Source organism: Taudactylus pleione, unplaced genomic scaffold (assembly GCF_031769625.1).
Source record: "Taudactylus pleione unplaced genomic scaffold, aTauple2 ptg000575l, whole genome shotgun sequence".
Classification (NCBI taxonomy): Eukaryota; Metazoa; Chordata; class Amphibia; order Anura; family Myobatrachidae; genus Taudactylus; species Taudactylus pleione.
The window spans coordinates 2,280,980-2,304,736 of NW_028284977.1; the positions used below are offsets into that span (position 1 = coordinate 2,280,980).

At 44.8% G+C, this 23,757-nt stretch overlaps 1 protein-coding gene across 1 annotated transcript in view; it reads left to right on the forward strand.

Annotated features, from left to right (window-relative positions):
* LOC148481537 (vomeronasal type-2 receptor 26-like) overlaps window positions 1–18,374 on the forward strand; it is a 132,183-nt gene extending 113,809 nt beyond the window's left edge. Inside the window, exon 3 of the mRNA XM_088453295.1 lies at window positions 17,467–18,374. Coding sequence (XP_088309421.1) covers window positions 17,467–18,374 — 908 coding nt within the window. The remainder of the gene's footprint in view (window positions 1–17,466) is intronic.
* Window positions 18,375–23,757: the final 5,383 nt, after the last annotated feature.

Consider the following 23,757-nt stretch of genomic DNA (forward strand, 5'->3'; position numbering starts at 1 on the left):
CACACAATTCACAAACACAAAAAAATATATATTTTTATTTTGTTTGGAGTGCCCTTTGGGGGTTACAGCACCCTTTAACGGACAAGCCAGCCGGCCTTTTACTTATGGGACACAGGCACACGCTTGGCGCTGCTCCTTTGTTGATGCACGTGCAGCCACAGTGCACACAATTCACAAACACAGAAAAAATATTTTTTTTTTAGCACTTGGGGGGAGCACCCCTGAGGGACAGAGCACCCCCTGGACAACACTACAGCACCCCTTTAGGACTGGGACACTGCACAGGACTTTGGAGTGGACACAGCCCCTATGGACAACTGACTGCACAACACAGTCCAGCCAGCCCCTATGGACTTTGAAGTAGTGGACAGAGCCCCTATGGACAACAGCAGCACAGTGCAGCACAGCACAGCACTACACTGCACTACACTACACTACAACACTACACTACACTACACTACACAGCCCAGCCAGCCCTAACTCCCACCCTCCCTCTTCACTGTCCACAGTCGAGTGAGAAAATGGCGCTGACGTGGGTACCTTATATAGGATCCAAAACCCGCGAGACCCGGAAGGCGGGATGATGATGTTTTGCCTCGATTTCAGATCCGAGTCAGGCGGGAAAGTCGAGCCTGACTCGGATCGGCCTCGGATCGTGGGGGCTCGGTGGGGTTCGGATTTCAGAAATCCAAACCCGCTCACCCCTACTGTACATGTACAGTCACCACAACGACCACATAATGTACATGAACAGTCACCACAGCTATCACATACTGTACATACACAGTCACCACAATTATCACATACTGTACATGCACAGTCACCACAACTATCACATACTGTACATGCACAGTCACCACATCTATCACATACTGTACATGCAGTCACCACATCTATCCCATACTGTACATGCACAGTCACCACATCTATCACGTACTGTAAATGCACAGTCACCACAGCTATCACATACTGTACATGCACAGTCACCACAGCTATCACCTACTGTACATGCACAGTCACCACAGCTATCACACACTGTACATGCACAGTCACCACAACTATCACATACTGTACATACACAGTCACCACATCTATCACATACTGTACATGCACAGTCACCACATCTATCACCTACTGTACATGCACAGTCACCACATCTATCACATACTGTAAATGCACAGTCAACACATCTAACACATACTGTAAATGCACAGTCACCACATCTATCACATACTGTAAATGCACAGTCACCACATCTATCACATACTGTACCAGCACAGACACCACACCTATCACATACTGTACATGCACAGTCACCACATCTATCACATACTGTACATACAAGGTCACCACAACTATCACATACTGTACATGCACAGTCACCACATATATCACATACTGTACATGCACAGTCACCACATCTATCACCTACTGTACTTGCACAGTCACCACATCTATCACATACTGTAAATGCACAGTCACCACACCTATCACACTCTGTACATACACAGTCACTACATCTATCACCTACTGTACATGCACAGTCACCACAGCTATCACATACTGTACATGCACAGTCACCACAGCTATCACATACTGAACATGCCCAGTCACCACAGCTATCACATACTGTACATGCAAAGTCACAACTATCACATACTGTACATGCACAGTCACCACATATAACACATACTGTACATGCACAGTCACCACAACTATCACATACTGTACATGCACAGTCACCACATCTATCACATACTGTACATGCCCAGTCACCACAGCTATCACATACTGTACATGCAAAGTCACAACTATCACATACTGTACATGCACGTTCACAACAGCTATCACATACTGTCAATGCACAGTCACCACAGCTATCACATACTGTACATGCACAGTCACAACTATCACATACTGTACATGCAGTCACCACAGCTATCACATACTGTACATGCACAGTCACAACTATCACATACTGTACATACACAGTCACCACAATTATCACATACTGTACATGCAGTCACCACAGCTATCACACACTGTACATGCACTGTCACCACATCTATCACCTACTGTACATGCACAGTCACCACATATATCACATACTGTACATTCAGTCACCACAGCTATCATATATTGTACATACACAGTCACCACAGCTATCACATACTGTACATGCACATTCACAACAGCAATCACATTCTGTACATGCACAGTCACCACAGCTATCACATACTGTACATACACAGTCAGCACATCTATCACCTACTGTACATGCACAGTCACCACATCTATCACATACTGTACATGCACATTCACAACAGCTATCACATTCTGTACATGCACAGTCACCACATCTATCACATACTGTACATGCACAGTCACCACAGCTATCACATACTGTACATACACAGTCAGCACAGCTATCACCTACTGTACATGCACAGTCACCACATCTATCACCTACTGTACATGTACAGTCACCACATTTATCACCTACTGTACATACACAATCACCACATCTATCACATACTGTACATGCACAGTCACCACATCTATCACCTTTTGTACATACACAGTCACCACATCTATCACATACTGTACATGCACAGTCACCACATCTATCACCTACTGTACATACACAATCACCACATCTATCACATACTGTACATGCACAGTAACCACATCTATCACCTACTGTACATGCACAGTCACCACAGCTATCACATACTGTACATGCACAATCACCATATCTATCACATACTGTACATGCACAGTCACCACATCTATCACATACTGTACATGCACAGTCACCACAGCTATCTAATATTGTACATGCACAGTCACCACAGCTATCACACACTGGTACATGCACAGTCACCACATCTATCACACACTGTACATGCACAGTCACCACATCTATCACATACTGTACATGCACAGTTACCACAGCTATCACATACTGTACATGAACAGTCACCACATCTGTCACACACTGTACATGCACAGTCACCACAGCTATCACACACTGAACATGCACAGTCACCACATCATCACATATTGTACATGCACAGTCACCACAACTATCACATACTGTACATGCACAGTCGCCACACCTATCACATACTGTACATGCACAGTCACCACAGCTATCACACACTGAACATGCACAGTCACCACATCATCACATACTGTACATGCACAGTCACCACACCTATCACATACTGTACATGCACAGTCACCACAGCTATCACATACTTTACATGCACATTCACAACAGCTATCACATACTTTACATGCACATTCACAACAGCTATCACATACTGTACATGCACAGTCAGCACAGCTATCACATACTGTACATGCACAGTCAGCACAGCTATCACCTACTGTACATGCACAGTCAGCACAGCTATCACCTACTGTACATGCACAGTCACCACATCTATCACATAATGTACATACACAAACACCACATCTATCACCTACTGTACATACACAATCACCACATCTATCACATACTGTACATGCACAGTAACCACATCTATCACCTACTGTACATGCACAGTCACCACATCTATCACACACTGTACATGCACAGTTACCACATCTATCACATACTGTACATGCACAATCACCACATCAATCACATACTGTACATGCACAGTCACCACATCTATCACATACTGTACATGCACAGTCACCACAGCTATCACATATTGTACATGCAGTCACCACAGCTATCACACACTGGTACATGCACAGTCACCACATCTATCACACACTGTACATGCACAGTCACCACATCTATCACATACTGTACATGCACAGTTACCACAGCTATCACATACTGTACATGCACAGTCACCACATCTGTCACACACTGTACATGCACAGTCACCACAGCTATCACACACTGAACATGCACAGTCACCACATCATCACATATTGTACATGCACAGTCACCACAACTATCACATACTGTACATGCACAGTCGCCACACCTATCACATACTGTACATGCACAGTCACCACAGCTATCACACACTGAACATGCACAGTCACCACATCATCACATACTGTACATACACAGTCACCACATCTATCACATTCTGTACATGCACAGTCACCACATCTATCACATACTGTACATGCACAGTCACCACATCTATCACCTACTGTACATGCACAGTCACCACATCTATCACCTACTGTACATGCACAATCACCACATCTATCACATACTGTACATGCACAGTCACCACAGCTATCACATATTGTACATGCACAGTCACCACAGCTATCACATACTGTACATGCACAGTCACCACAGCTATCACATACTGTACATGCACAGTCACCACAGCTATCACACACTGAACATGCACAGTCACCACATCATCACATATTGTACATGCACAGTCACCACAACTATCACATACTGTACATGCACAGTCACCACACCTATCACATACTGTACATGCACAGTCACCACAGCTATCACATACTTTACACGCACATTCACAACAGCTATCACATACTGTACATGCAGTCACCACAGCTATCACATACTGTACATGCACAGTCACCACAGCTATCACATATTGTACATGCACAGTCACCACAGCTATCACAAACTGTACATGCACAGTCACCACAGCTATCACATACTGTACATGCACAGTCACCACAGCTATCACATATTGTACATGCACAGTCACCACAGCTATCACATACTGTACATGCACAATCACCACATCTATCACATACTGTACATGCACAGTCACCACATCTATCACCTACTGTACATGCACAGTCACCACATCTATCACATTCTGTACATGCACAGTCACCACATCTATCACATACTGTACATGCACAGTCAGCACAGCTATCACCTACTGTACATGCACAGTCAGCACATCTATCACCTACTGTACATGCACAGTCACCACATCTATCACCTACTGTACATGCACAATCACCACATCTATCACATACTGTACATGCACAGTCACCACAGCTATCACATATTGTACATGCACAGTCACCACAGCTATCACATACTGTACATGCACAGTCACCACAGCTATCACATATTGTACATGCACAGTCACCACAGCTATCACATACTGTACATGCACAATCACCACATCTATCACATACTGTACATGCACAGTCACCACATCTATCACATGCTGTACATGCACAGTCACCACAGCTATCACACACTGGTACATGCACAGTCACCACATCTATCACACACTGTACATGCACAGTCACCACATCTATCACATACTGTACATGCACAGTTACCACATCTATCACCTACTGTACATGCACAATCACCACATCTATCACATACTGTACATGCACAATCACCACAGCTATCACATACTGTACATGCACAATCACCACATCTATCACATACTGTACATGCACAGTCACCACAGCTATCACATATTGTACATGCACAGTCACCACAGCTATCACACACTGGTACATGCACAGTCACCACATCTATCACATACTGTACATGCACAGTCACCACATCTATCACATACTGTACATGCACAGTTACAACAGCTATCACATACTGTACATGCACAGTCACCACATCTGGCACATACTGTACATGCACAGTCACCACATCTGGCACAAACTGTACATGCACAGTCACCACATCTATCACACACTGTACATGCACAGTCACCACAGCTATCACACACTGAACATGCACAGTCACCACATCTATCACATATTGTACATGCACAGTCACCACAACTATCACATACTGTACATGCACAGTCACCACAGCTATCACATATTGTACATGCACAGTCACCACAGCTATCACACACTGGTACATGCACAGTCACCACATCTATCACACACTGTACATGCACAGTCACCACATATATCACATACTGTACATGCACAGTTACCACAGCTATCACATACTGTACATGCACAGTCACCACATCTGTCACACACTGTACATGCACAGTCACCACAGCTATCACACACTGAACATGCACAGTCACCACATCATCACATATTGTACATGCACAGTCACCACAACTATCACATACTGTACATGCACATTCACCACACCTATCACATACTGTACATGCACAGTCACCACAGCTATCACATACTTTACATGCACATTCACAACAGCTATCACATACTGTACATGCAGTCACCACAGCTATCACATACTGTACATGCACAGTCAGCACAGCTATCACATACTGTACATGCACAGTCAGCACAGCTATCACCTACTGTACATGCACAGTCACCACATCTATCACATACTGTACATACACAGTCACCACATCTATCACATACTGTACATGCACAGTCACCACAGCTATCACATACTGTACATACACAATCAGCACAGCTATCACCTACTGTACATGCACAGTCACCACATCTATCACATACTGTACATACACAGTCACCACATCTATCACATTCTGTACATGCACAGTCACCACATCTATCACATACTGTACATGCACAGTCAGCACAGCTATCACATATTGTACATGCACAGTCACCACATCTATCACACACTGTACATGCACAGTCACCACAGCTATCACACACTGAACATGCACAGTCACCACATCTATCACATATTGTACATGCACAGTCACCACAACTATCACATACTGTACATGCACAGTCACCACAGCTATCACATACTGTACCTGCACAGTCACCACAGCTGTCACATACTTTACATACACAGTCACCACAGCTATCACATACTGTACATGCAGTCACCACATCTATCACATACTGTATATGCACAGTAAACACAACTATCACATACTGTACAAGCACAGTCACCACAACTATCACATACTGTACCTGCACAGTCACCATAACTGTCACATACTGTACAAGCACAGTCACCACATCTATCACACACTATACATACAGTCACCACAGCTATCACCTACTGTACATGCACAATCACCACAGCTATCACACACTGTACATACACAGTCACCACAACTATCACACACTGTACATGCACAGTCACCACAGCTATCACATACTGTACATGCACAGTCACCACAGCTATCACCTACTGTACATGCACAGTCACCACAGCTATCACACACTGTACATACACAGTCACCACAACTATCACACACTGTACATACACAGTCACCACAACTATCACATACTGTACCTGCACAGTCACCACAGCTATCACACACTGTACATACACAGTCACCACAACTATCACACACTGTACATGCACAGTCACCACAACTATCAACTACTGTACATTAGGGGTGTGCACTGGCCACTTTTCGTGTTTTGTGTTTTGGTTTTGGATCTGGATCTTTCTTTGTGTTTTGCATCTGGATTGGTTTGGCAAAAACCACCCTTTCTTGTTTTGGGTTCTGGGTTTTGTGGTTTGGATCTGTATTTTTTTAAAAAAAAACATAAAAACAGCTAAAACCATAGAATGTGTTGGTTTTTCTGCTCCTATGCTATTATTAACCTCAATAACCTTAATTTCAACTTATTTCCAGTCTATTCTGAACACCTCACACCTCACAATAGTGTTTTTATGTCCAAAAGGTTGCACCGAGGTAGCTGGATGACTATGCTAAGCAACACGAGTGGGCGGCACAAACACGTGACCCATCTAGGAGTGATACTACAGTGGCAGACAGGATGACAGTTTGAAAAACTAGGCCCCAAACTGTACATAATGCAAAGGAAAAAAAGAGGTGCAAGATGAATTGTCCTTGGGCCCTGCCACCCACCCTTATGTTGTATAAACAGAAAATGCACACTTTAACAAACCAATCATTTCAGTGCCAGGGTCTGCCACACAACTGAGGCTGAAATGATTGGTTCGTTTGGGCCCCCACAAAACAAGCTGGCAATTAATCTGTCCCTGCACAATCTGGCTCTACGGAGGCAAGATGTCATCCTCATCCTCCTCATCCACCGATTCCTCACCCTCTTCAGTGTTGTGTACATCCTCATCCTCACAGAGTATTAACTCGTCCCCACTGGAATCCACCACCACAGGTCCCTCTGTACGTTCTGGAGGCTGGTCTCCCTGGAAGAGTTGATAATTCATTTTTATGAACATCATCTTCCCCACATTTTGTGGAAGCAACCTCCTACGCCTTTCGCTGACAAGGTTCCCGGCTGCACTAAACACTCTTTCGGAGTACACACTGGAGGGGGGGCAACTCAGGTAAAATAGAGCCAGTTTGTACAGGGGCCTCCAAATTGCCTCTTTTTCCTGCCAGTCCAGGTATGGACTGTCTGACATGCCTACTTGGATGCTGTCACCGATGTAATCCTCCACCATTCTGTCAATGGTGACAGTATCATATGTAGTGACAGTAGACATGTCAGAAATTGTTGCCAGGTCCTCCGGACTGGACCAGATGTCCAAACTTGGTCCTGCCTGCCCTGCATCACTGCCAGCGGGTTGCTTAGCATAACTAAGTTTTTTCCTGGCAGCCCCAGTTGCAGGAGAAAATGAAGAAGCTGTTGACGTGTCACTTTCTGCTTCAGCTGACAGTGTTTTCACCTGCAGGTCTTTGCACCTCTGCAGGCTTGTGTCGGCCGGAAAGAGAGACACCACATAGGCTTTAAACCTAGGATCGAGCACGGTGGCCAAAATGTAGTGGTCTGATTTCAACAGATTGACCACCCTGGAATCCTGGCAAAGCGAATGAAGGGATTCATCCACAAGTCCCACATGCCAAGCAGAATCGCTCTGTCTTAGCTCTTCCTTCACTTTCTCCAGCTGCTTCTGCAAAAGCCTAATGAGGGGAATGACCTGACTCAAGCTGGCAGTGTCTGAACTGACTTCACGTGTGGCAAGTTCGAAGGGCTGGAGAACCTTGCACAACACGGAAATCATTCTCCACTGCGCTTGAGTCAGGTGCATACCCCCACCTTTACCTATGTCATAGGTGGATGTATAGGCTTGAATGGCCTTTTGCTGCCCCTCCATCCTCTGAAGCATATAGACGGTTGAGTTCCACCGCGTCACAACCTCTTGCTTCAGGTGATGGCAGGGCAGGTTAAAGAGTGTTTGTTGGCGCTCCAGTCTTCAGCACGCAGTCACTGAATGGCGAAAGTGGCCAGAAATTTTTCGGGCCACCCAAAGCGTCTCCTGCATGCCCCTGTCGCTTTTCAGAAAATTCTGCACCACCAAGTTTATTGTTTGAGCAAAACATGGGACGTGTTGGAATTTGCCCAGATGTAATGCCCGCACAATATTGGTGGCGTTGTCAGATATCACAAATCCCCAGGAGAGTCTAAGTGGGGTAAGCCACTGGGCGATGATTTCCCTCAGTTTCTCTAAGAGGTTGTCGGCGGTGTGCTTCTTACTGAAACCGGTGATACACAGCGTAGCCTGCCTTAAAACGAGCTGGCGTTTCTGAGATGCTGCTACTGGTGACGATGCTTCTGTTGCTGCATAAGGTGATACATCTACCCAGTAGGCTGTCACAGTCATATAGTCCTTAGTCTGCCCTGTTCCACTTTTCCACATGTCCGTGGTTAAGTGGACATTGGGTACAATGGCATTTTTCAGGACACTGAGGACACTTTTTCTGACATATCTGTACAGTCTCGGTATCGCCTGCCTAGTGAAGTGGAATCTAGATGTGATTTGGAACCACGGACACACTACCTCCATCAATTGTCTAAATCCCACTGCACTAATGGCGGATACCGGACGCACGTCTAACACCAACATAGCAGTCAAGGCCTCAGTTATACGTTTTGCTTCAGGATGACTGCTGTCGTACTTCATCCTCCTCGCTAAGGACTGTTGGAGGGTCAATTATTTAGTAAAAGTAGTGGTGTTCCTTCTTCCTCTCTGGGAAGATAAATGACTCCCAGCAGCAGCAACAGCAGCAGCGGCAGCAGGAGGCGTAGCAATGCAGGATCCTCCGGAGGAATCCCGGATAGGAGAGTCAGTCATGCCAGTGACATGGCCTGCAGGACTACTTCCGATCCTGACTAAGGAGGAAATTGACGAGGAGGGAGTTGACGGAGTGGTTTGCAGGCGCTTGGATACAACAGGACAACGGGATTTAGGTGTCCCTGGACTGCTTAGCCAAAGTTTCTGAACTTGACAGTAACTTTTTATGAAAGCGCTGCAGGTGCCGTATAAGGGAGGATGTTCCTAGGTGGTTAACGTCCCTACCCCTACTTATTTCACCTTTAGATATGGTACATATGGCAAGACAGTTGTTGTCTGGATTTGGATAGAAATATTGCCAGACCAAAGAGGTGGAATGTTTGGTCTTCTGCCCAGGCATGACCGTGATGGGCTTTTTCATCCCACGGACAACAACTGTCTCCCCCGGAGCATGATTTAAACAAACCACATCACCATCAGAATCCTCCTCGTCAACTTCCTCCTCAGCGCCAGCTACACCAGTATCCTCATCCTGTTGTACTTCAACAGTGACATCTTCAATTTGCATATCAGCAAGTGGACTGTGACTGCTCCTTTCAGCACTTGCAGGGGGCGTGCAAATGGTGGAAAGAGCCACCTCTTCCCGTCCAGTGCTGGGAAGGTCAGGCATTGCAACCACCACCACACTTGGACTCTCCTTGGGGATTTGTGATATCTTCTTAGAATGCACAGTTCTTCGCTGTGCTTTTGCCAGCTTAACTCTTTTGATTTTTTTAGTGGGAGGAGGGCTTCCATCGTCATGTGAAGCTGTACCACCAGTCATGAACATAGGGAAAGACCTTAGCCATTCCTTGACTCTCCGTGTCGTAAATGGCATATTGGCAAGTTTACGTTTCTCTTCAGATCATTTAAATGTTTTTTTCAAGGTCATTTTCCTGAACTTTGCCATTTGGGATTGTATGTGCCCTCTACTATGACATTGGGCATCGGCCTTGGCAGACGACGTTGATGGCATGTTATCGTCTATGTCATGACTAGTGGCAGCAGCTTCAGCATTAGGAGGAAGTGGTTCTTGATCTTTCCCTATTTTATTTTTATCGGAGAAAGTTTGTTCTTCCATTTATGTTATATTGATATGTAAGTGCGGCTAAGGCGCACACAAACACAGAAAATAATTTTTTATTTTTGTTGCAGACTAGTGCACTTTGTGGGTTACACCACCCTTTAAGAAATCAGCTGGGCCTTTACTTATGACACAGGCACACGTTTGGCACTACTTTGTTGATGCACGTGCGGCTACTGCGCACACAGTGCCTGATTCAGAGCCACTCGTAAGTGGCAGCTCGTTCGCTCCGAGCAATGTTTGCCCAACTGCGCATGCGTACGGATCATTATACGCATGCGCGAACCAGTCAGTGCGGCCGAAATTAAAGTGCTCGCAAAATAGCGAATGCCTGCTATTTTGAGTGACAGAATGAGGCATATGTGGGTGGTAACAGGGGAAGGTGCTTGAAAATGAGGAGTGGAGATCCGATCGCAGGCGTGCTTAAAGGTCAAAATGGGCGTTTTAAGGGAGTGCATAATTAATCCATCAGCGTCATTGACCACGTCACTTGGTTTTTTTTAACTTAGAACTGCTCGCAAAATAGTGGTTGAAAAAACCAACCACTAGAATAGTGAGCAGTTCAGACGCTGTTCGATTTACTCGATTAATCTAATAAATAGTGGACATGACGTATGGTGCGAGCGGCTAGGGGGCGTATTTTTCAAATTTACGTTCGCATGTTTTGCTCGCTCGTTCAGACTTAGAGGCGTGAACAGACCGCAAAGTGTGAACGGTTCATTTGAATAGCCACCCCTTTTTAGAAAACGAAAGACCGCAAAGAGCGAGTGGCTCTGAATCAGGCCCACAATTCACAAACACAGAAAATATTTTTTATTTTGTTTGGAGTGTACTTTGGGGGTTACAGCACCCTTTAATGGACAAGCCAGCCGGCCTTTTACTTTAGGGACACAGGCGCACGCTTGGCACTACTTTGTTGATGCACGTGCGGCTACTACGCACACAATTCACAAACACAAAAAAATATATATTTTTATTTTGTTTGGAGTGCCCTTTGGGGGTTACAGGACCCTTTAACGGACAAGCCAGCCGGCCTTTTACTTATGTGACACAGGCGCACGCTTGGCGCTGATCCTTTCTTGATGCACGTGCAGCCACAGTGCACACAATTCACAAACACAGAAAAAATATTTTTTTTTTAGCACTTGGGGGGAGCACCCCTGAGGGACAGAGCACCCCCTGGACAACACTACAGCACCCCTTTAGGACTGGGACACTGCACAGGACTTTGGAGTGGACACAGCCCCTATGGACAACTGACTGCACAACACAGTCCAGCCAGCCCCTATGGACTTTGAAGTAGTGGACAGGGCCCCTATGGAAAACAGCAGCACAGTGCAGCACAGCACAGCACTACACTGCACTACACTACACTACAACACTACACTACACTACACTACACAGCCCAGCCAGCCCTAACTCCCACCCTCCCTCTTCACTGTCCACAGTCGAGTGAGAAAATGGAGCCGACGTAGGGAACCTTATATAGGATCCAAAACCTGCGAGACCCGGAAGGCGGAATGATGATGTTTTGCCTCGATTTCAGATCCGAGTCAGGCGGGAAAAGTCGAGCCTGACTCGGATCGGCCTCGGATCGTGAGGGCTCGGTGGGGTTCGGATTTCAGAAATCCGAACCCGCTCACCCCTACTGTACATGTACAGTCACCACAACTACCACATAATGTACATGAACAGTCACCACAATTATCACATACTGTACATGCACAGTCACCACAACTATCACATACTGTACATGCACAGTCACCACAACTATCACATACTGTACATGCACAGTGACCACAGCTATCACATAATGTAGATGCACAGTCACCACATCTATCACATACTGTACATGCACATACACCACTCCTATCACATACTGTACATGCACAGTCACCACATCTATCACATACTGTACATGAACAGTCACCACAACTATCACATACTGTACATGCACAGTCACCACATTTATCACATACTGTACATGCACAGTCACAACATCTATCACATACTGTACATGCAGTCACCACAGCTATCACATACTGTACATACACAGTCACCACATCTATCACATACTGTACATACACAGTCACCACATCTATCACATACTGTACCAGCACAGACACCACACCTATCACATACTGAACATGCACAGTCACCACAACTATCACATACTGTACATGAACAGTCACCACAGCTATCACCTACTGTACATGCACAGTCACCACAGCTATCACATAATGTACATGCACAGTCACCACATCTATCACATACTGTACATGCACAGACACCACACCTATCACATACTGTACATGCACAGTCACCACATCTATCACATACTGTACATGCACAGTCACCCCATCTATCACATACTGTACATGCAGTCACCACATCTATCACATACTGTACATGCACAGTCACCACAGCTATCACCTACTGTACATGCACAGTCACCACAGCTATCACCTACTGTACATGCACAGTCACCACATCTATCACATACTGTACCAGCACAGACACCACACCTATCACATACTGTACATGCACAGTCACCACATCTATCACATACTGTACATACACAGTCACCACAACTATCACATACTGTACATGCACAGTCACCACATCTATCACATACTGTACATACACAGTCACCACAACTATCACATACTGTACATGCAGTCACCACATCTATCACATACTTTACCAGCACAGACACCACACCTATCACATACTGTACATGCACAGTCACCCCATCTATCACATACTGTACATACACAGTCACCACAACTATCACATTCTGTACATGCACAGTCACCACATATATCACATACTGTACATGCACAGTCACCACATCTATCACATACTGTACCAGCACAGACACCACACCTATCACATACTGTACATGCACAGTCAACACATATATCACATACTGTACATACACTATCACCACATCTATCACAAACTGTACATGCACAGTCACCACAGCTATCACATACTGTACATGCACAGTCACCACAACTATCACATACTGTACATGCACAGTCACCACATATAACACATACTGTACATGCACAGTCACCACAACTATCACATACTGTACATGCACAGTCACCACATCTATCACATACTGTACATGCACAGTCACCACATCTATCACATACTGTACATACACTGTCACCACATCTATCACAAACTGTACATGCACAGTCACCACATCTATCACATACTGTACATGCACAGTCACCACATCTATCACATACTGTACATGCACAGTCACCACATCTATCACAAACTGTACATGCACAGTCACCACATCTATCACATACTGTACATGCATAGTCACAACAACTATCACATACTGTACATGCACAGTCACCACATATAACACATACTGTACATGCACAGTCACCACAACTATCACATACTGTACATGCACAGTCACCACAACTATCACATACTGTATATGCACAGTCACCACAACTATCACATACTGTACATGCACAGTCACCACATCTATCACATACTGTACATACACAGTCACCACAACTATCACATACTGTGCATGCACAGTCACCACAGCTATCACATACTGCACATGCACAGTCACCACATCTATCACCTACTGTACCTGCACAGTCACCACATCTATCACCTACTGTACCTGCACAGTCACCACATCTATCACCTACTGTACCTGCACAGTCACCACATCTATCACCTACTGTACCTGCACAGTCACCACATCTATCACATACTGTACATGCACAGTCACCACATCTATCACATAATGTACATACACAGTCACCACAGCTATCACATACTGTACATGCACGTTCACCACATCTATCACCTACTGTACATGCACAGTCACCACATCTATCACCTACTGTACATGCACAGTCACCACAGCTATCACATACTGTACCTGCACAGTCACCACATCTATCACCTACTGTACCTGCACAGTCACCACATCTATCACCTACTGTACATGCACAGTCACCACATCTATCACCTACTGTACATGCACAGTCACCACATCTATCACATAATGTACATGCCCAGTCACCACAGCTATCACCTACTGCACATGCACGTTCACCACATCTATCACCTACTGTACATGCACAGTCACCACATCTATAACATACTATACCTGCACTGTCACCACATCTATCACATACTGTACCTGCACAGTCAACACATCTATCACATACTGTACCTGCACAGTCACCACATCTATCACCTACTGTACCGGCACAGTCACCACATCTATCACCTACTGTACATGCACAGTCACCACATCTATCACCTACTGTACATGCACAGTCACCACATATATCACATACTGTACATTCAGTCACCACAGCTATCACATACTGTACATGCACATTCACCACAGCTATCACATACTGTACATGCACAGTCACCACAGCTATCACATACTGTACATACACTGTCACCACATCTATCACATACTGTACATACACTGTCACCACATCTATCACCTACTGTACATACACAATCACATCTATCACATACTGTACATGCACAGTCACCACAGCTATCACATACTGTACATACACAGTCACCACATCTATCACATACTGTACATGCACAGTCACCACATCTATCACATACTGTACATGCACAGTAACCACAGCTATCACATACTGTACATGCACAGTCACCACACCTATGACATACTGCACATGCACAGTCATCACATCTATCACACACTGGTACATGCACAGTCACCACATCTATCACACACTGTACATGCACAGTCACCACATCTATCACATACTGTACATGCACAGTCACCAAAGCTATCACATACTGTACATGCACAGTTACCATAGCTATCACATACTGTACATGCACAGTCACCACATCTGTCACACACTGTACATGCACAGTCACCACATCTATCACACACTGTACATGCACAGTCACCACAGCTATCACACACTGAACATGCACAGTCACCACAACTATCACATACTGTACATGCAGAGTCACCAAAGCTATCACATACTGTACTTACACAGTCACCACACCTATCACATACTGTACATGCACAGTCACCACAACTATCACATACTGTACATACACAGTCACCACAGCTATCACATTCTGTACATGCACTGTCACCACATCTATCACATACTGTACCTGCACAGTCACCACATCTATCACATACTGTACCAGCACAGTCACCACAACTATCACTTACTGCACAGTCACCACAACTATCACCTTCTGTACCCGCACAGTCACCACAACTATCACCTACTCTACATGCACAGTCACCACAGCTATCACCTACTGTACATACACAGTCACCACAGCTATCACACACTGTATAAGCACAGTCACCACATATATCACATACTGTACATACACAGTCACCAGAGCTTTCACATACTGTACATACACAGTCACCACAGCTATCACATACTGTACATACACAGTCACCACATCTATCACATACTGTACATACACAGTCACCACAGCTATCACCTACTGTACATGCACAGTCACCACATCTATCCCATACTGTACATGCACAGTCACCACAGCTATCACATACTGTACATGCACAGTCACCACAGCTATCACCTACTGTACATACACAGTCACCACAGCAATCACATACTGTACATACACAGTCACCACAGCTATCACACACTGTATAAGCACATTCACCACATATATCACATACTGTACATACACAGTCACCAGAGCTTTCACATAATGTACATACACAGTCACCACAGCTATCACATACTGTACATGCACAGTCACCACATCTATCACATACTGTACATGCACAGTCACCACAACTATCACCTACTGTACATGCAGAGTCACGGAAACTATCACCTACTGTACATGTACAGTCACCACATCTATCACCTACTGTACATACACAGTCACCACATCTATCACATACTGTACCTGCACAGTCACCACAGCTAAAAATAATTGAATGTAGACATCTGCACATTTTTTTATTGTAACAGTAACATGCTTAAGGGTCTATTCCATTTGGGCCCTGATAACTGACATTATAAATAGTCACGGAATCTGAATTAATTCATCATTGCTCCAGCGCTGTGACAGATGACCTGAAAATCTCCCATGATTAGGCCATGCAACCTGTCACCTGGGCCCAGTTTGGCTGTCGGCAGCCCTGGCCATACTGTTCCATTGACAGTACATCCCTTAATTGGTCAACCACATGATGAAGCATTTTAGGTAGAAGCACAGCAAGACTATTACCAGTGAATTGTGTTATACATTGTTCCTGTAGAGTTTTATTTACTATGGATGTTTTAGAATTTTTTTTTATTAAACAAATTATTGGCCACACAGATATTATGTGTTATTGTATATTTCATCACAGACAGTGAGAGCTGCCATAGATGTCCTGATGAAGAATGGCCAGATGAGAGAAAAGTGAGCTGTATTCCCAAATTGTACGACTTTCTGTCATATGAGAAGGACATTGTGTTGCTAATTTCTGCAGTAACAGCTTTATCTTTCTCTGCCATAACATTATTTATATTAGGGAACTTTATTTATTACTGGGACACTCCCATTGTGAAAGCCAATAATCGGGCTGTAAGCTTCATTCTCCTGGTCTCCATCTTGCTGAGCTTCTTCTCTGTGTTCTTGTTCCTCGGTCGGCCTCTGGATATAACCTGCAGGCTGAGACAGACATCATTTGGGATCTTCTTCTCCACAGCTGTCTCTTCTGTACTGGCCAAGACGGTCACTGTCTGCATTGCTTTCAAAGCCACCAAACCTGGCAGTCCCTGGAGAAAGTGGGTCACACTCAAAGTGTCTAATTATGTAGTGATTGTGTGCTCCTCTGTCCAAGCTCTGATCTGTGGTATCTGGCTGTCTGTTTCTCCTCCCTACCAGGAGTATGACCATCACTCCTATCAGGGAATGATCATCATTCAGTGTAATGAAGGGTCGGTGATTGGGTTTTACTCTGTGTTGGGTTACATGGGGATCCTGGCGGCTGTGAGCCTTGTTCTGGCTTTCATGGTGAGGACATTACCGGATAGTTTTAATGAGGCCAAGTACATCACCTTCAGCATGTTGGTGTTCTCCAGTGTCTGGATTGCAATGATCCCGGCCTATCTGAGCACCAAAGGGAAAGACGCGGTGGCTGTGGAGATATTCGCCATATTGTCCTCATGTGCTGGAGTTCTGGGCTGTATATTTTTCCCAAAGATGTATATTCTGCTTATAAAACCTGAATTGAACTCGAGAAAAATTATACTGGGGCAGACTAAATTATAAAGAATTGCTTATAGTACCAATATATACCTTAATAGTTTTTTGTCACCTGAAAATTGCTTAAAAAATCCCAGTTGTATCATAAGATTGTTTATGGAAATAAATATAGATGCATTTAAGGGATCAGTTCAATATCCTGGTGCAAAGGATACCAGCACTGAGAATACCAGCGCCAGAATCCCGACACCTGTTATAATCTCAGTGCCAGCATACCAAAGGTAAATAGCTGGGTTGGGGGGAAGGTTAGACAAATAGGGGGTATGGTTAGGTTTAGGGTGCGGGGTGGGGAGGTTAGGTTTAAACACTATGGGGGAGGTTAGATTCAGGTTTAGGGTTAGGGTAGGGAGAGGGGGAGGGTTAGAATACTGTCTGGCAAGTGTCAGTATTTTAACCCTGTCAGGATGCCAGCATCAGGATTCTGTACCCATCCGACATTTAGAACTATTCCAAGTGTTATATTATAGTACCCCAGCTGCCCCCTTAGCAAGGAACTAAGTAATATTGCAACAGAATAGGGTAATGATAAGTCCACAAAAGTAGTTCTGTTTATGATTCTGTATATAACTAGCCTCCTATTACATATTATTCTATGTATCAAACATATTAATGTAAAATTGAAAAGTCCTAATTACATTTACAGATGAATGTGTCCTGTCTACCCTCAGTGGAAATGCAATAGTTACATTTAGATTATAATGAATACATGACACAAGGCTCATCCTCCCATTAATATATTGTCACATCTACTGAGGGTAAAAGTACTAAGTAATTTTTTCTATAAAGGCCGTCACTGAGCGTGAGTCTGCTATTAACTTTACTTATATAAAATAACAAATGACTCCAATATTCTCTGTTAGTCTTAGGGCACTTCTTATTACTAGACACAAACCACAGCCTCAGGGGCCTATTCATCAACACTAAAATAACGTTTTTAAGGACATTTTTCTTAAATAACGTTATTTTGGTATTCATGTAGCCACTTACCACAGGAGATATCACAGATATCTCCTTGCTAAGTTCCCCTGCATTAATTTCCACACTCCCCATACATTAGTACATTAGTATGGGTAAATTAGTACATTAGTACATTAGTACATTAGTACATTAGTATGGGTAAATTAGTACATTAGTACATTAGTACATTAGTATGGGTAAATTAGTACATTAGTATGGGTACATTAGTACATTAGTACATTAGTATGGGTAAATTAGTACATTAGTATGGGGATGAGGAAATTATGGTATTCATCAAATTCCTAAAATTATCAATTTTCGGAATTTGATGCAGTTACTATTCGCCACTGTGAGGTGGTGAATAGCAGGTGAAATTTACCTGTATCCGCATGTGCAGGTCCCCCGACGAGTCCCTCTGGCGCTCTGCTCCATCCACAGGCTCCGGAGGCTGGTCAGACATGTGTGCTCCCCAGCAGAGCACAAGAAAGTTTACACAAAAAAAAAAATATTTTTTTTTCTAATCTGTCATGTGGTCTGCTGGGAAACCACACGACAGACCAGCAGGATGGAGCCGGAGGCTGCTGCGCTGACAGGTAAGTTGGGGGGGAGGGAAGGTGAGCGGAGGGGGGTGGGGGTGGTCGGGGGGGTACGAAACTTAACACATCTGTAGGCAGTGCTGCGCATGCGCTGGTTTTACAGATGTAACAGCGCATGCGCAGCACTGTTTCCAGATGCGATAAGGTAGTGTAGGCAGGAAAAGTATCTATTTCCCGAAAAGCTGTCATCGCAAAAATGACAGCTTTCGGAATGGATACTTATGGAGAGGTGGAATGATGAATTCCACCTATAATTAGCTAGAACTCCATGAGAGTTCTAAAGCTAATTACCTCCAGAGAATTTTTATGTTTAATGAATAGGCCCCTTAATCACACCGGCTTCATCTTTGGTGTCTGACACCAGTGACCATGTTACCAGATTATAGAGTTCTTATACCCATATCCAGCACTCTCTGCATTCTCCTGTTGCTGGCTACTGTATATTTTAGCTTTGATTATGTTATATGTGTCTACTACTTGGCAATGGTATAAGCATAATAATAGTACACAACAGTGGACCCTCACAGTCAGCAAACAGTTCAGGAGTTAACGACAGTGGTGTATTGCATGTTAGTAAGTTTATACAGCCGTACTCACTGTTACATGCACAATATCTGGAGAGCGTGGAGCTTGATCAGAACATACAGAGCACCAACTGGAGATGTATGTGGACAGCGGTGCATTTACAAGCAGTTGTATCAGGTATACTGTGGATATATCAAAGGGTCTCAGTATCAATCAGTGTATCACATCTGTGTCCCACTGCGTAAATATACATTCTGTCTAATCCTCCATTATGTTTCCTATGGTAACATAAAGGAGGTTTAGAAAGAATGAATATATACGGAGTGGGACACAGATGTGATACACTGACAACAGCTATCAGCTATGCCATGATTACTGTGTACCAGTCCCCAGCTTTATCTATGACCACATATATCAGCCATGCTATGATTACTGTGTACCAGACCCCAGCATTGTCTCTGACCACAGCTATCAGCCATGCTATGATTACTGTGTACCAGACCCCAGCTTTGTATATGACCACAGCTATCAGCCATGCCATGATTACTCTGTACCAGACCACAGCTTTGTCTCTGACCCCAGCTATCAGCCACGCCATGGTTACTGTATACCAGACCCCAGCTTTGCCTCTGACAACAGCTTCCAGCCATGCCATGATTACGGTGTACCAGACCCCAGCTTTGTCTCTGACAACAGCTATCAGCCATGCTATGATTACTGTGACCCCAGCTTTGTCTCTGACAACAGCTATCAGCCATGCCATGATTACTGTGTACCAGACCCCAGCTTTGTCTCTGACCACAGCTATCAGCCATTCCATGTTTACTGTGTACCAGACCCCAGCTTTGTCTCTGACCACAGCTATCAGCCATGCCATGATTACTGTGTACCAGACCCCAGCTTTGTCACTGACCACAGATATCAGCCATGCCAAGATTACTGTGTACCAGTCCCCAGCTTTGTCTCTGACCACAGCTATCAGCCATGCCATGATTACTGTGTACCAGAACCCAGCTTTGTCTCTGACTACAGCTATCAGCCATGCCTTGATTACTGTGTACCAGACCCCAGCTTTGTCTCTGACCACAGCTATCAGCCATGCCATGATTACTGTATACCAGTCCCCAGCTTTGACTCTGACCACAGATATCAGCCATACCATGATTACTATGTACCAGACCCCAGTTTTGCCTCTGAAAACAGCTAACAGCCATTCCTTGTTTACTGTGTACCAGACCCCAGCTTTGTCTCTGACCACAGCTATCAGCCATGCCATAACTAGTATGTACCAGACACCAGTGTTGTTTCTGACCACAGCTATCAGCCATGCTATGATTACTATGTACCAGTCCCCAGCTTTTTCTCTGACCACAGCTATCAGCCATGCCCTGATTACTGTGTACCAGACCCCAGCTCTGTCGCGGACCATAGCTATCAGCCATGCCATGTTTACTGTGTACTGGATCCCAGCATTGTCTATGACCACAGCTATCAGCCATGCCATGATTACTGTGTACCAGTCAAGAGATTTGCATCTGACCCCAGCAATAAGCCTTGCCTTGATTACTGTGCACCCCTCCCCAGCTTTGTCTCTGACCACAGCTATCAGCAATGCCATGATTACTGTATACCAGACCCCAGCTTTGTCTCTGACCACAGCTATAAGCCAAGCCAAGATTACTGTGTACCAGACCCCAGCTTTGTCTCTGACCACAGCTATCAGCCATGACATGATTACTGTGTACCAGATCCCAACTTTGTCTCTGACTACAGCTATCAGCCATGCAATGATTACTGTGTACCAGATACCAGCTTTGTCTCTGACCACATCTATCAGCCATGCCATGATTACTGTGCACCAGACCCCAGCTTTGTCTCTGACCACATCTATCAGCCATGCCTTGATTACTATGAACTAGACCCCGGCTCTGTCTCTGACCACAGCTATCAGCCATGCTATGATTACTTTGTACTAGACCCCTGCTCTGTCTCTGACCGCATCTATCAGCCATGCCATGATTACTATGTACTAGACCCCTGCTCTGTCTCTGACCACAGCTATCAGCCATCCCATGATTACTTTGTACTAGACCCCTGCTCTGTCTCTGACAACAGCTATCAGCTAAGCCATGATTACTGTGAACCAGACCCCATCTTTGTCTCTGGCCACTGCGATCAGCAATGCCATGATTACTGTGTACCAGACCCCAGCTTTGTCTCTGAAGACAGCTATCAGCCATGCCATGATTACTGTGTACCAGACCCCAGCTTTGTCTCTGACAACAGCTATCAGCCATGCCATGATTACTGTGTACCAGGTCCCAGCTTTGTCTCTGAAGACAGCTATCAGCCATGCCATGATTACTGTGTACCATAACTCAGCTTTGTCTCTGACCACAGCTATCAGCCATGCCATGATTACTGTGTACCATACCCCAGCTTTGTCTCTGAAAACAGCTATCAGCCATGCAATGATTACTGTGTACCAGACCCCAGCTTTGTCTCTGACCACAGCTATCAGCAATGCCATGATTACTGTGTACCAGACCCCAGCTTTGTCTCTGAAGACAGCTATCAGCCATGCCATGATTACTGTGTACCAGACCCCAGCTTTGTCTCTGACAACAGCTATCAGCCATGCCATGATTACTGTGTACCAGATCCCAGCTTTGTCTCTGAAGACAGCTATCAGCCATGCCATGACTACTGTGTACCATAACTCAGCTTTGTCTCTGACCACAGCTATCAGCAATGCCATGATTACTGTATACCAGGTCACAGCTTTGTCTCTGACCACATCTATCAGCCATGCCATGATTACTATGTACCAGACCCCAGCTTTGTCTCTGGCCACATCTCTCAGCCATGCCATGATTACTGTGTACCAGACCCCAGCTTTGTCTCTGACTACAGGTATCAGCCTTCCCATGATTACTGTGTACCAGACCCCAGCTTTGTCTCTGACCACAGCTGTCTGCCATGCCATGATTACTGTGTACCAGACCCCAACTTTGTCTCTGACCACAGCTATCAGCCATGACATGATTACTGTGTACCAGACAACAGCTTTGTCTCTGACCACAGCTATAAGCCATGCCATGATTACTGTGTAACGCATCCGAGCATTGTCTCTGACCACAGCTATCAGCAGTGCCATGATTACTGTGTACCAGGCCCCAGCTTTGTCTCTGACCACAGCTATCAGCCATGCCATTATTACTGTATACCACTCCCCAGCTTTGTCTCTGACCACAGCTATCAGCAATGCCATGATTACTGTATACCAGACCCCAGCTTTGTCTCTGACCAAA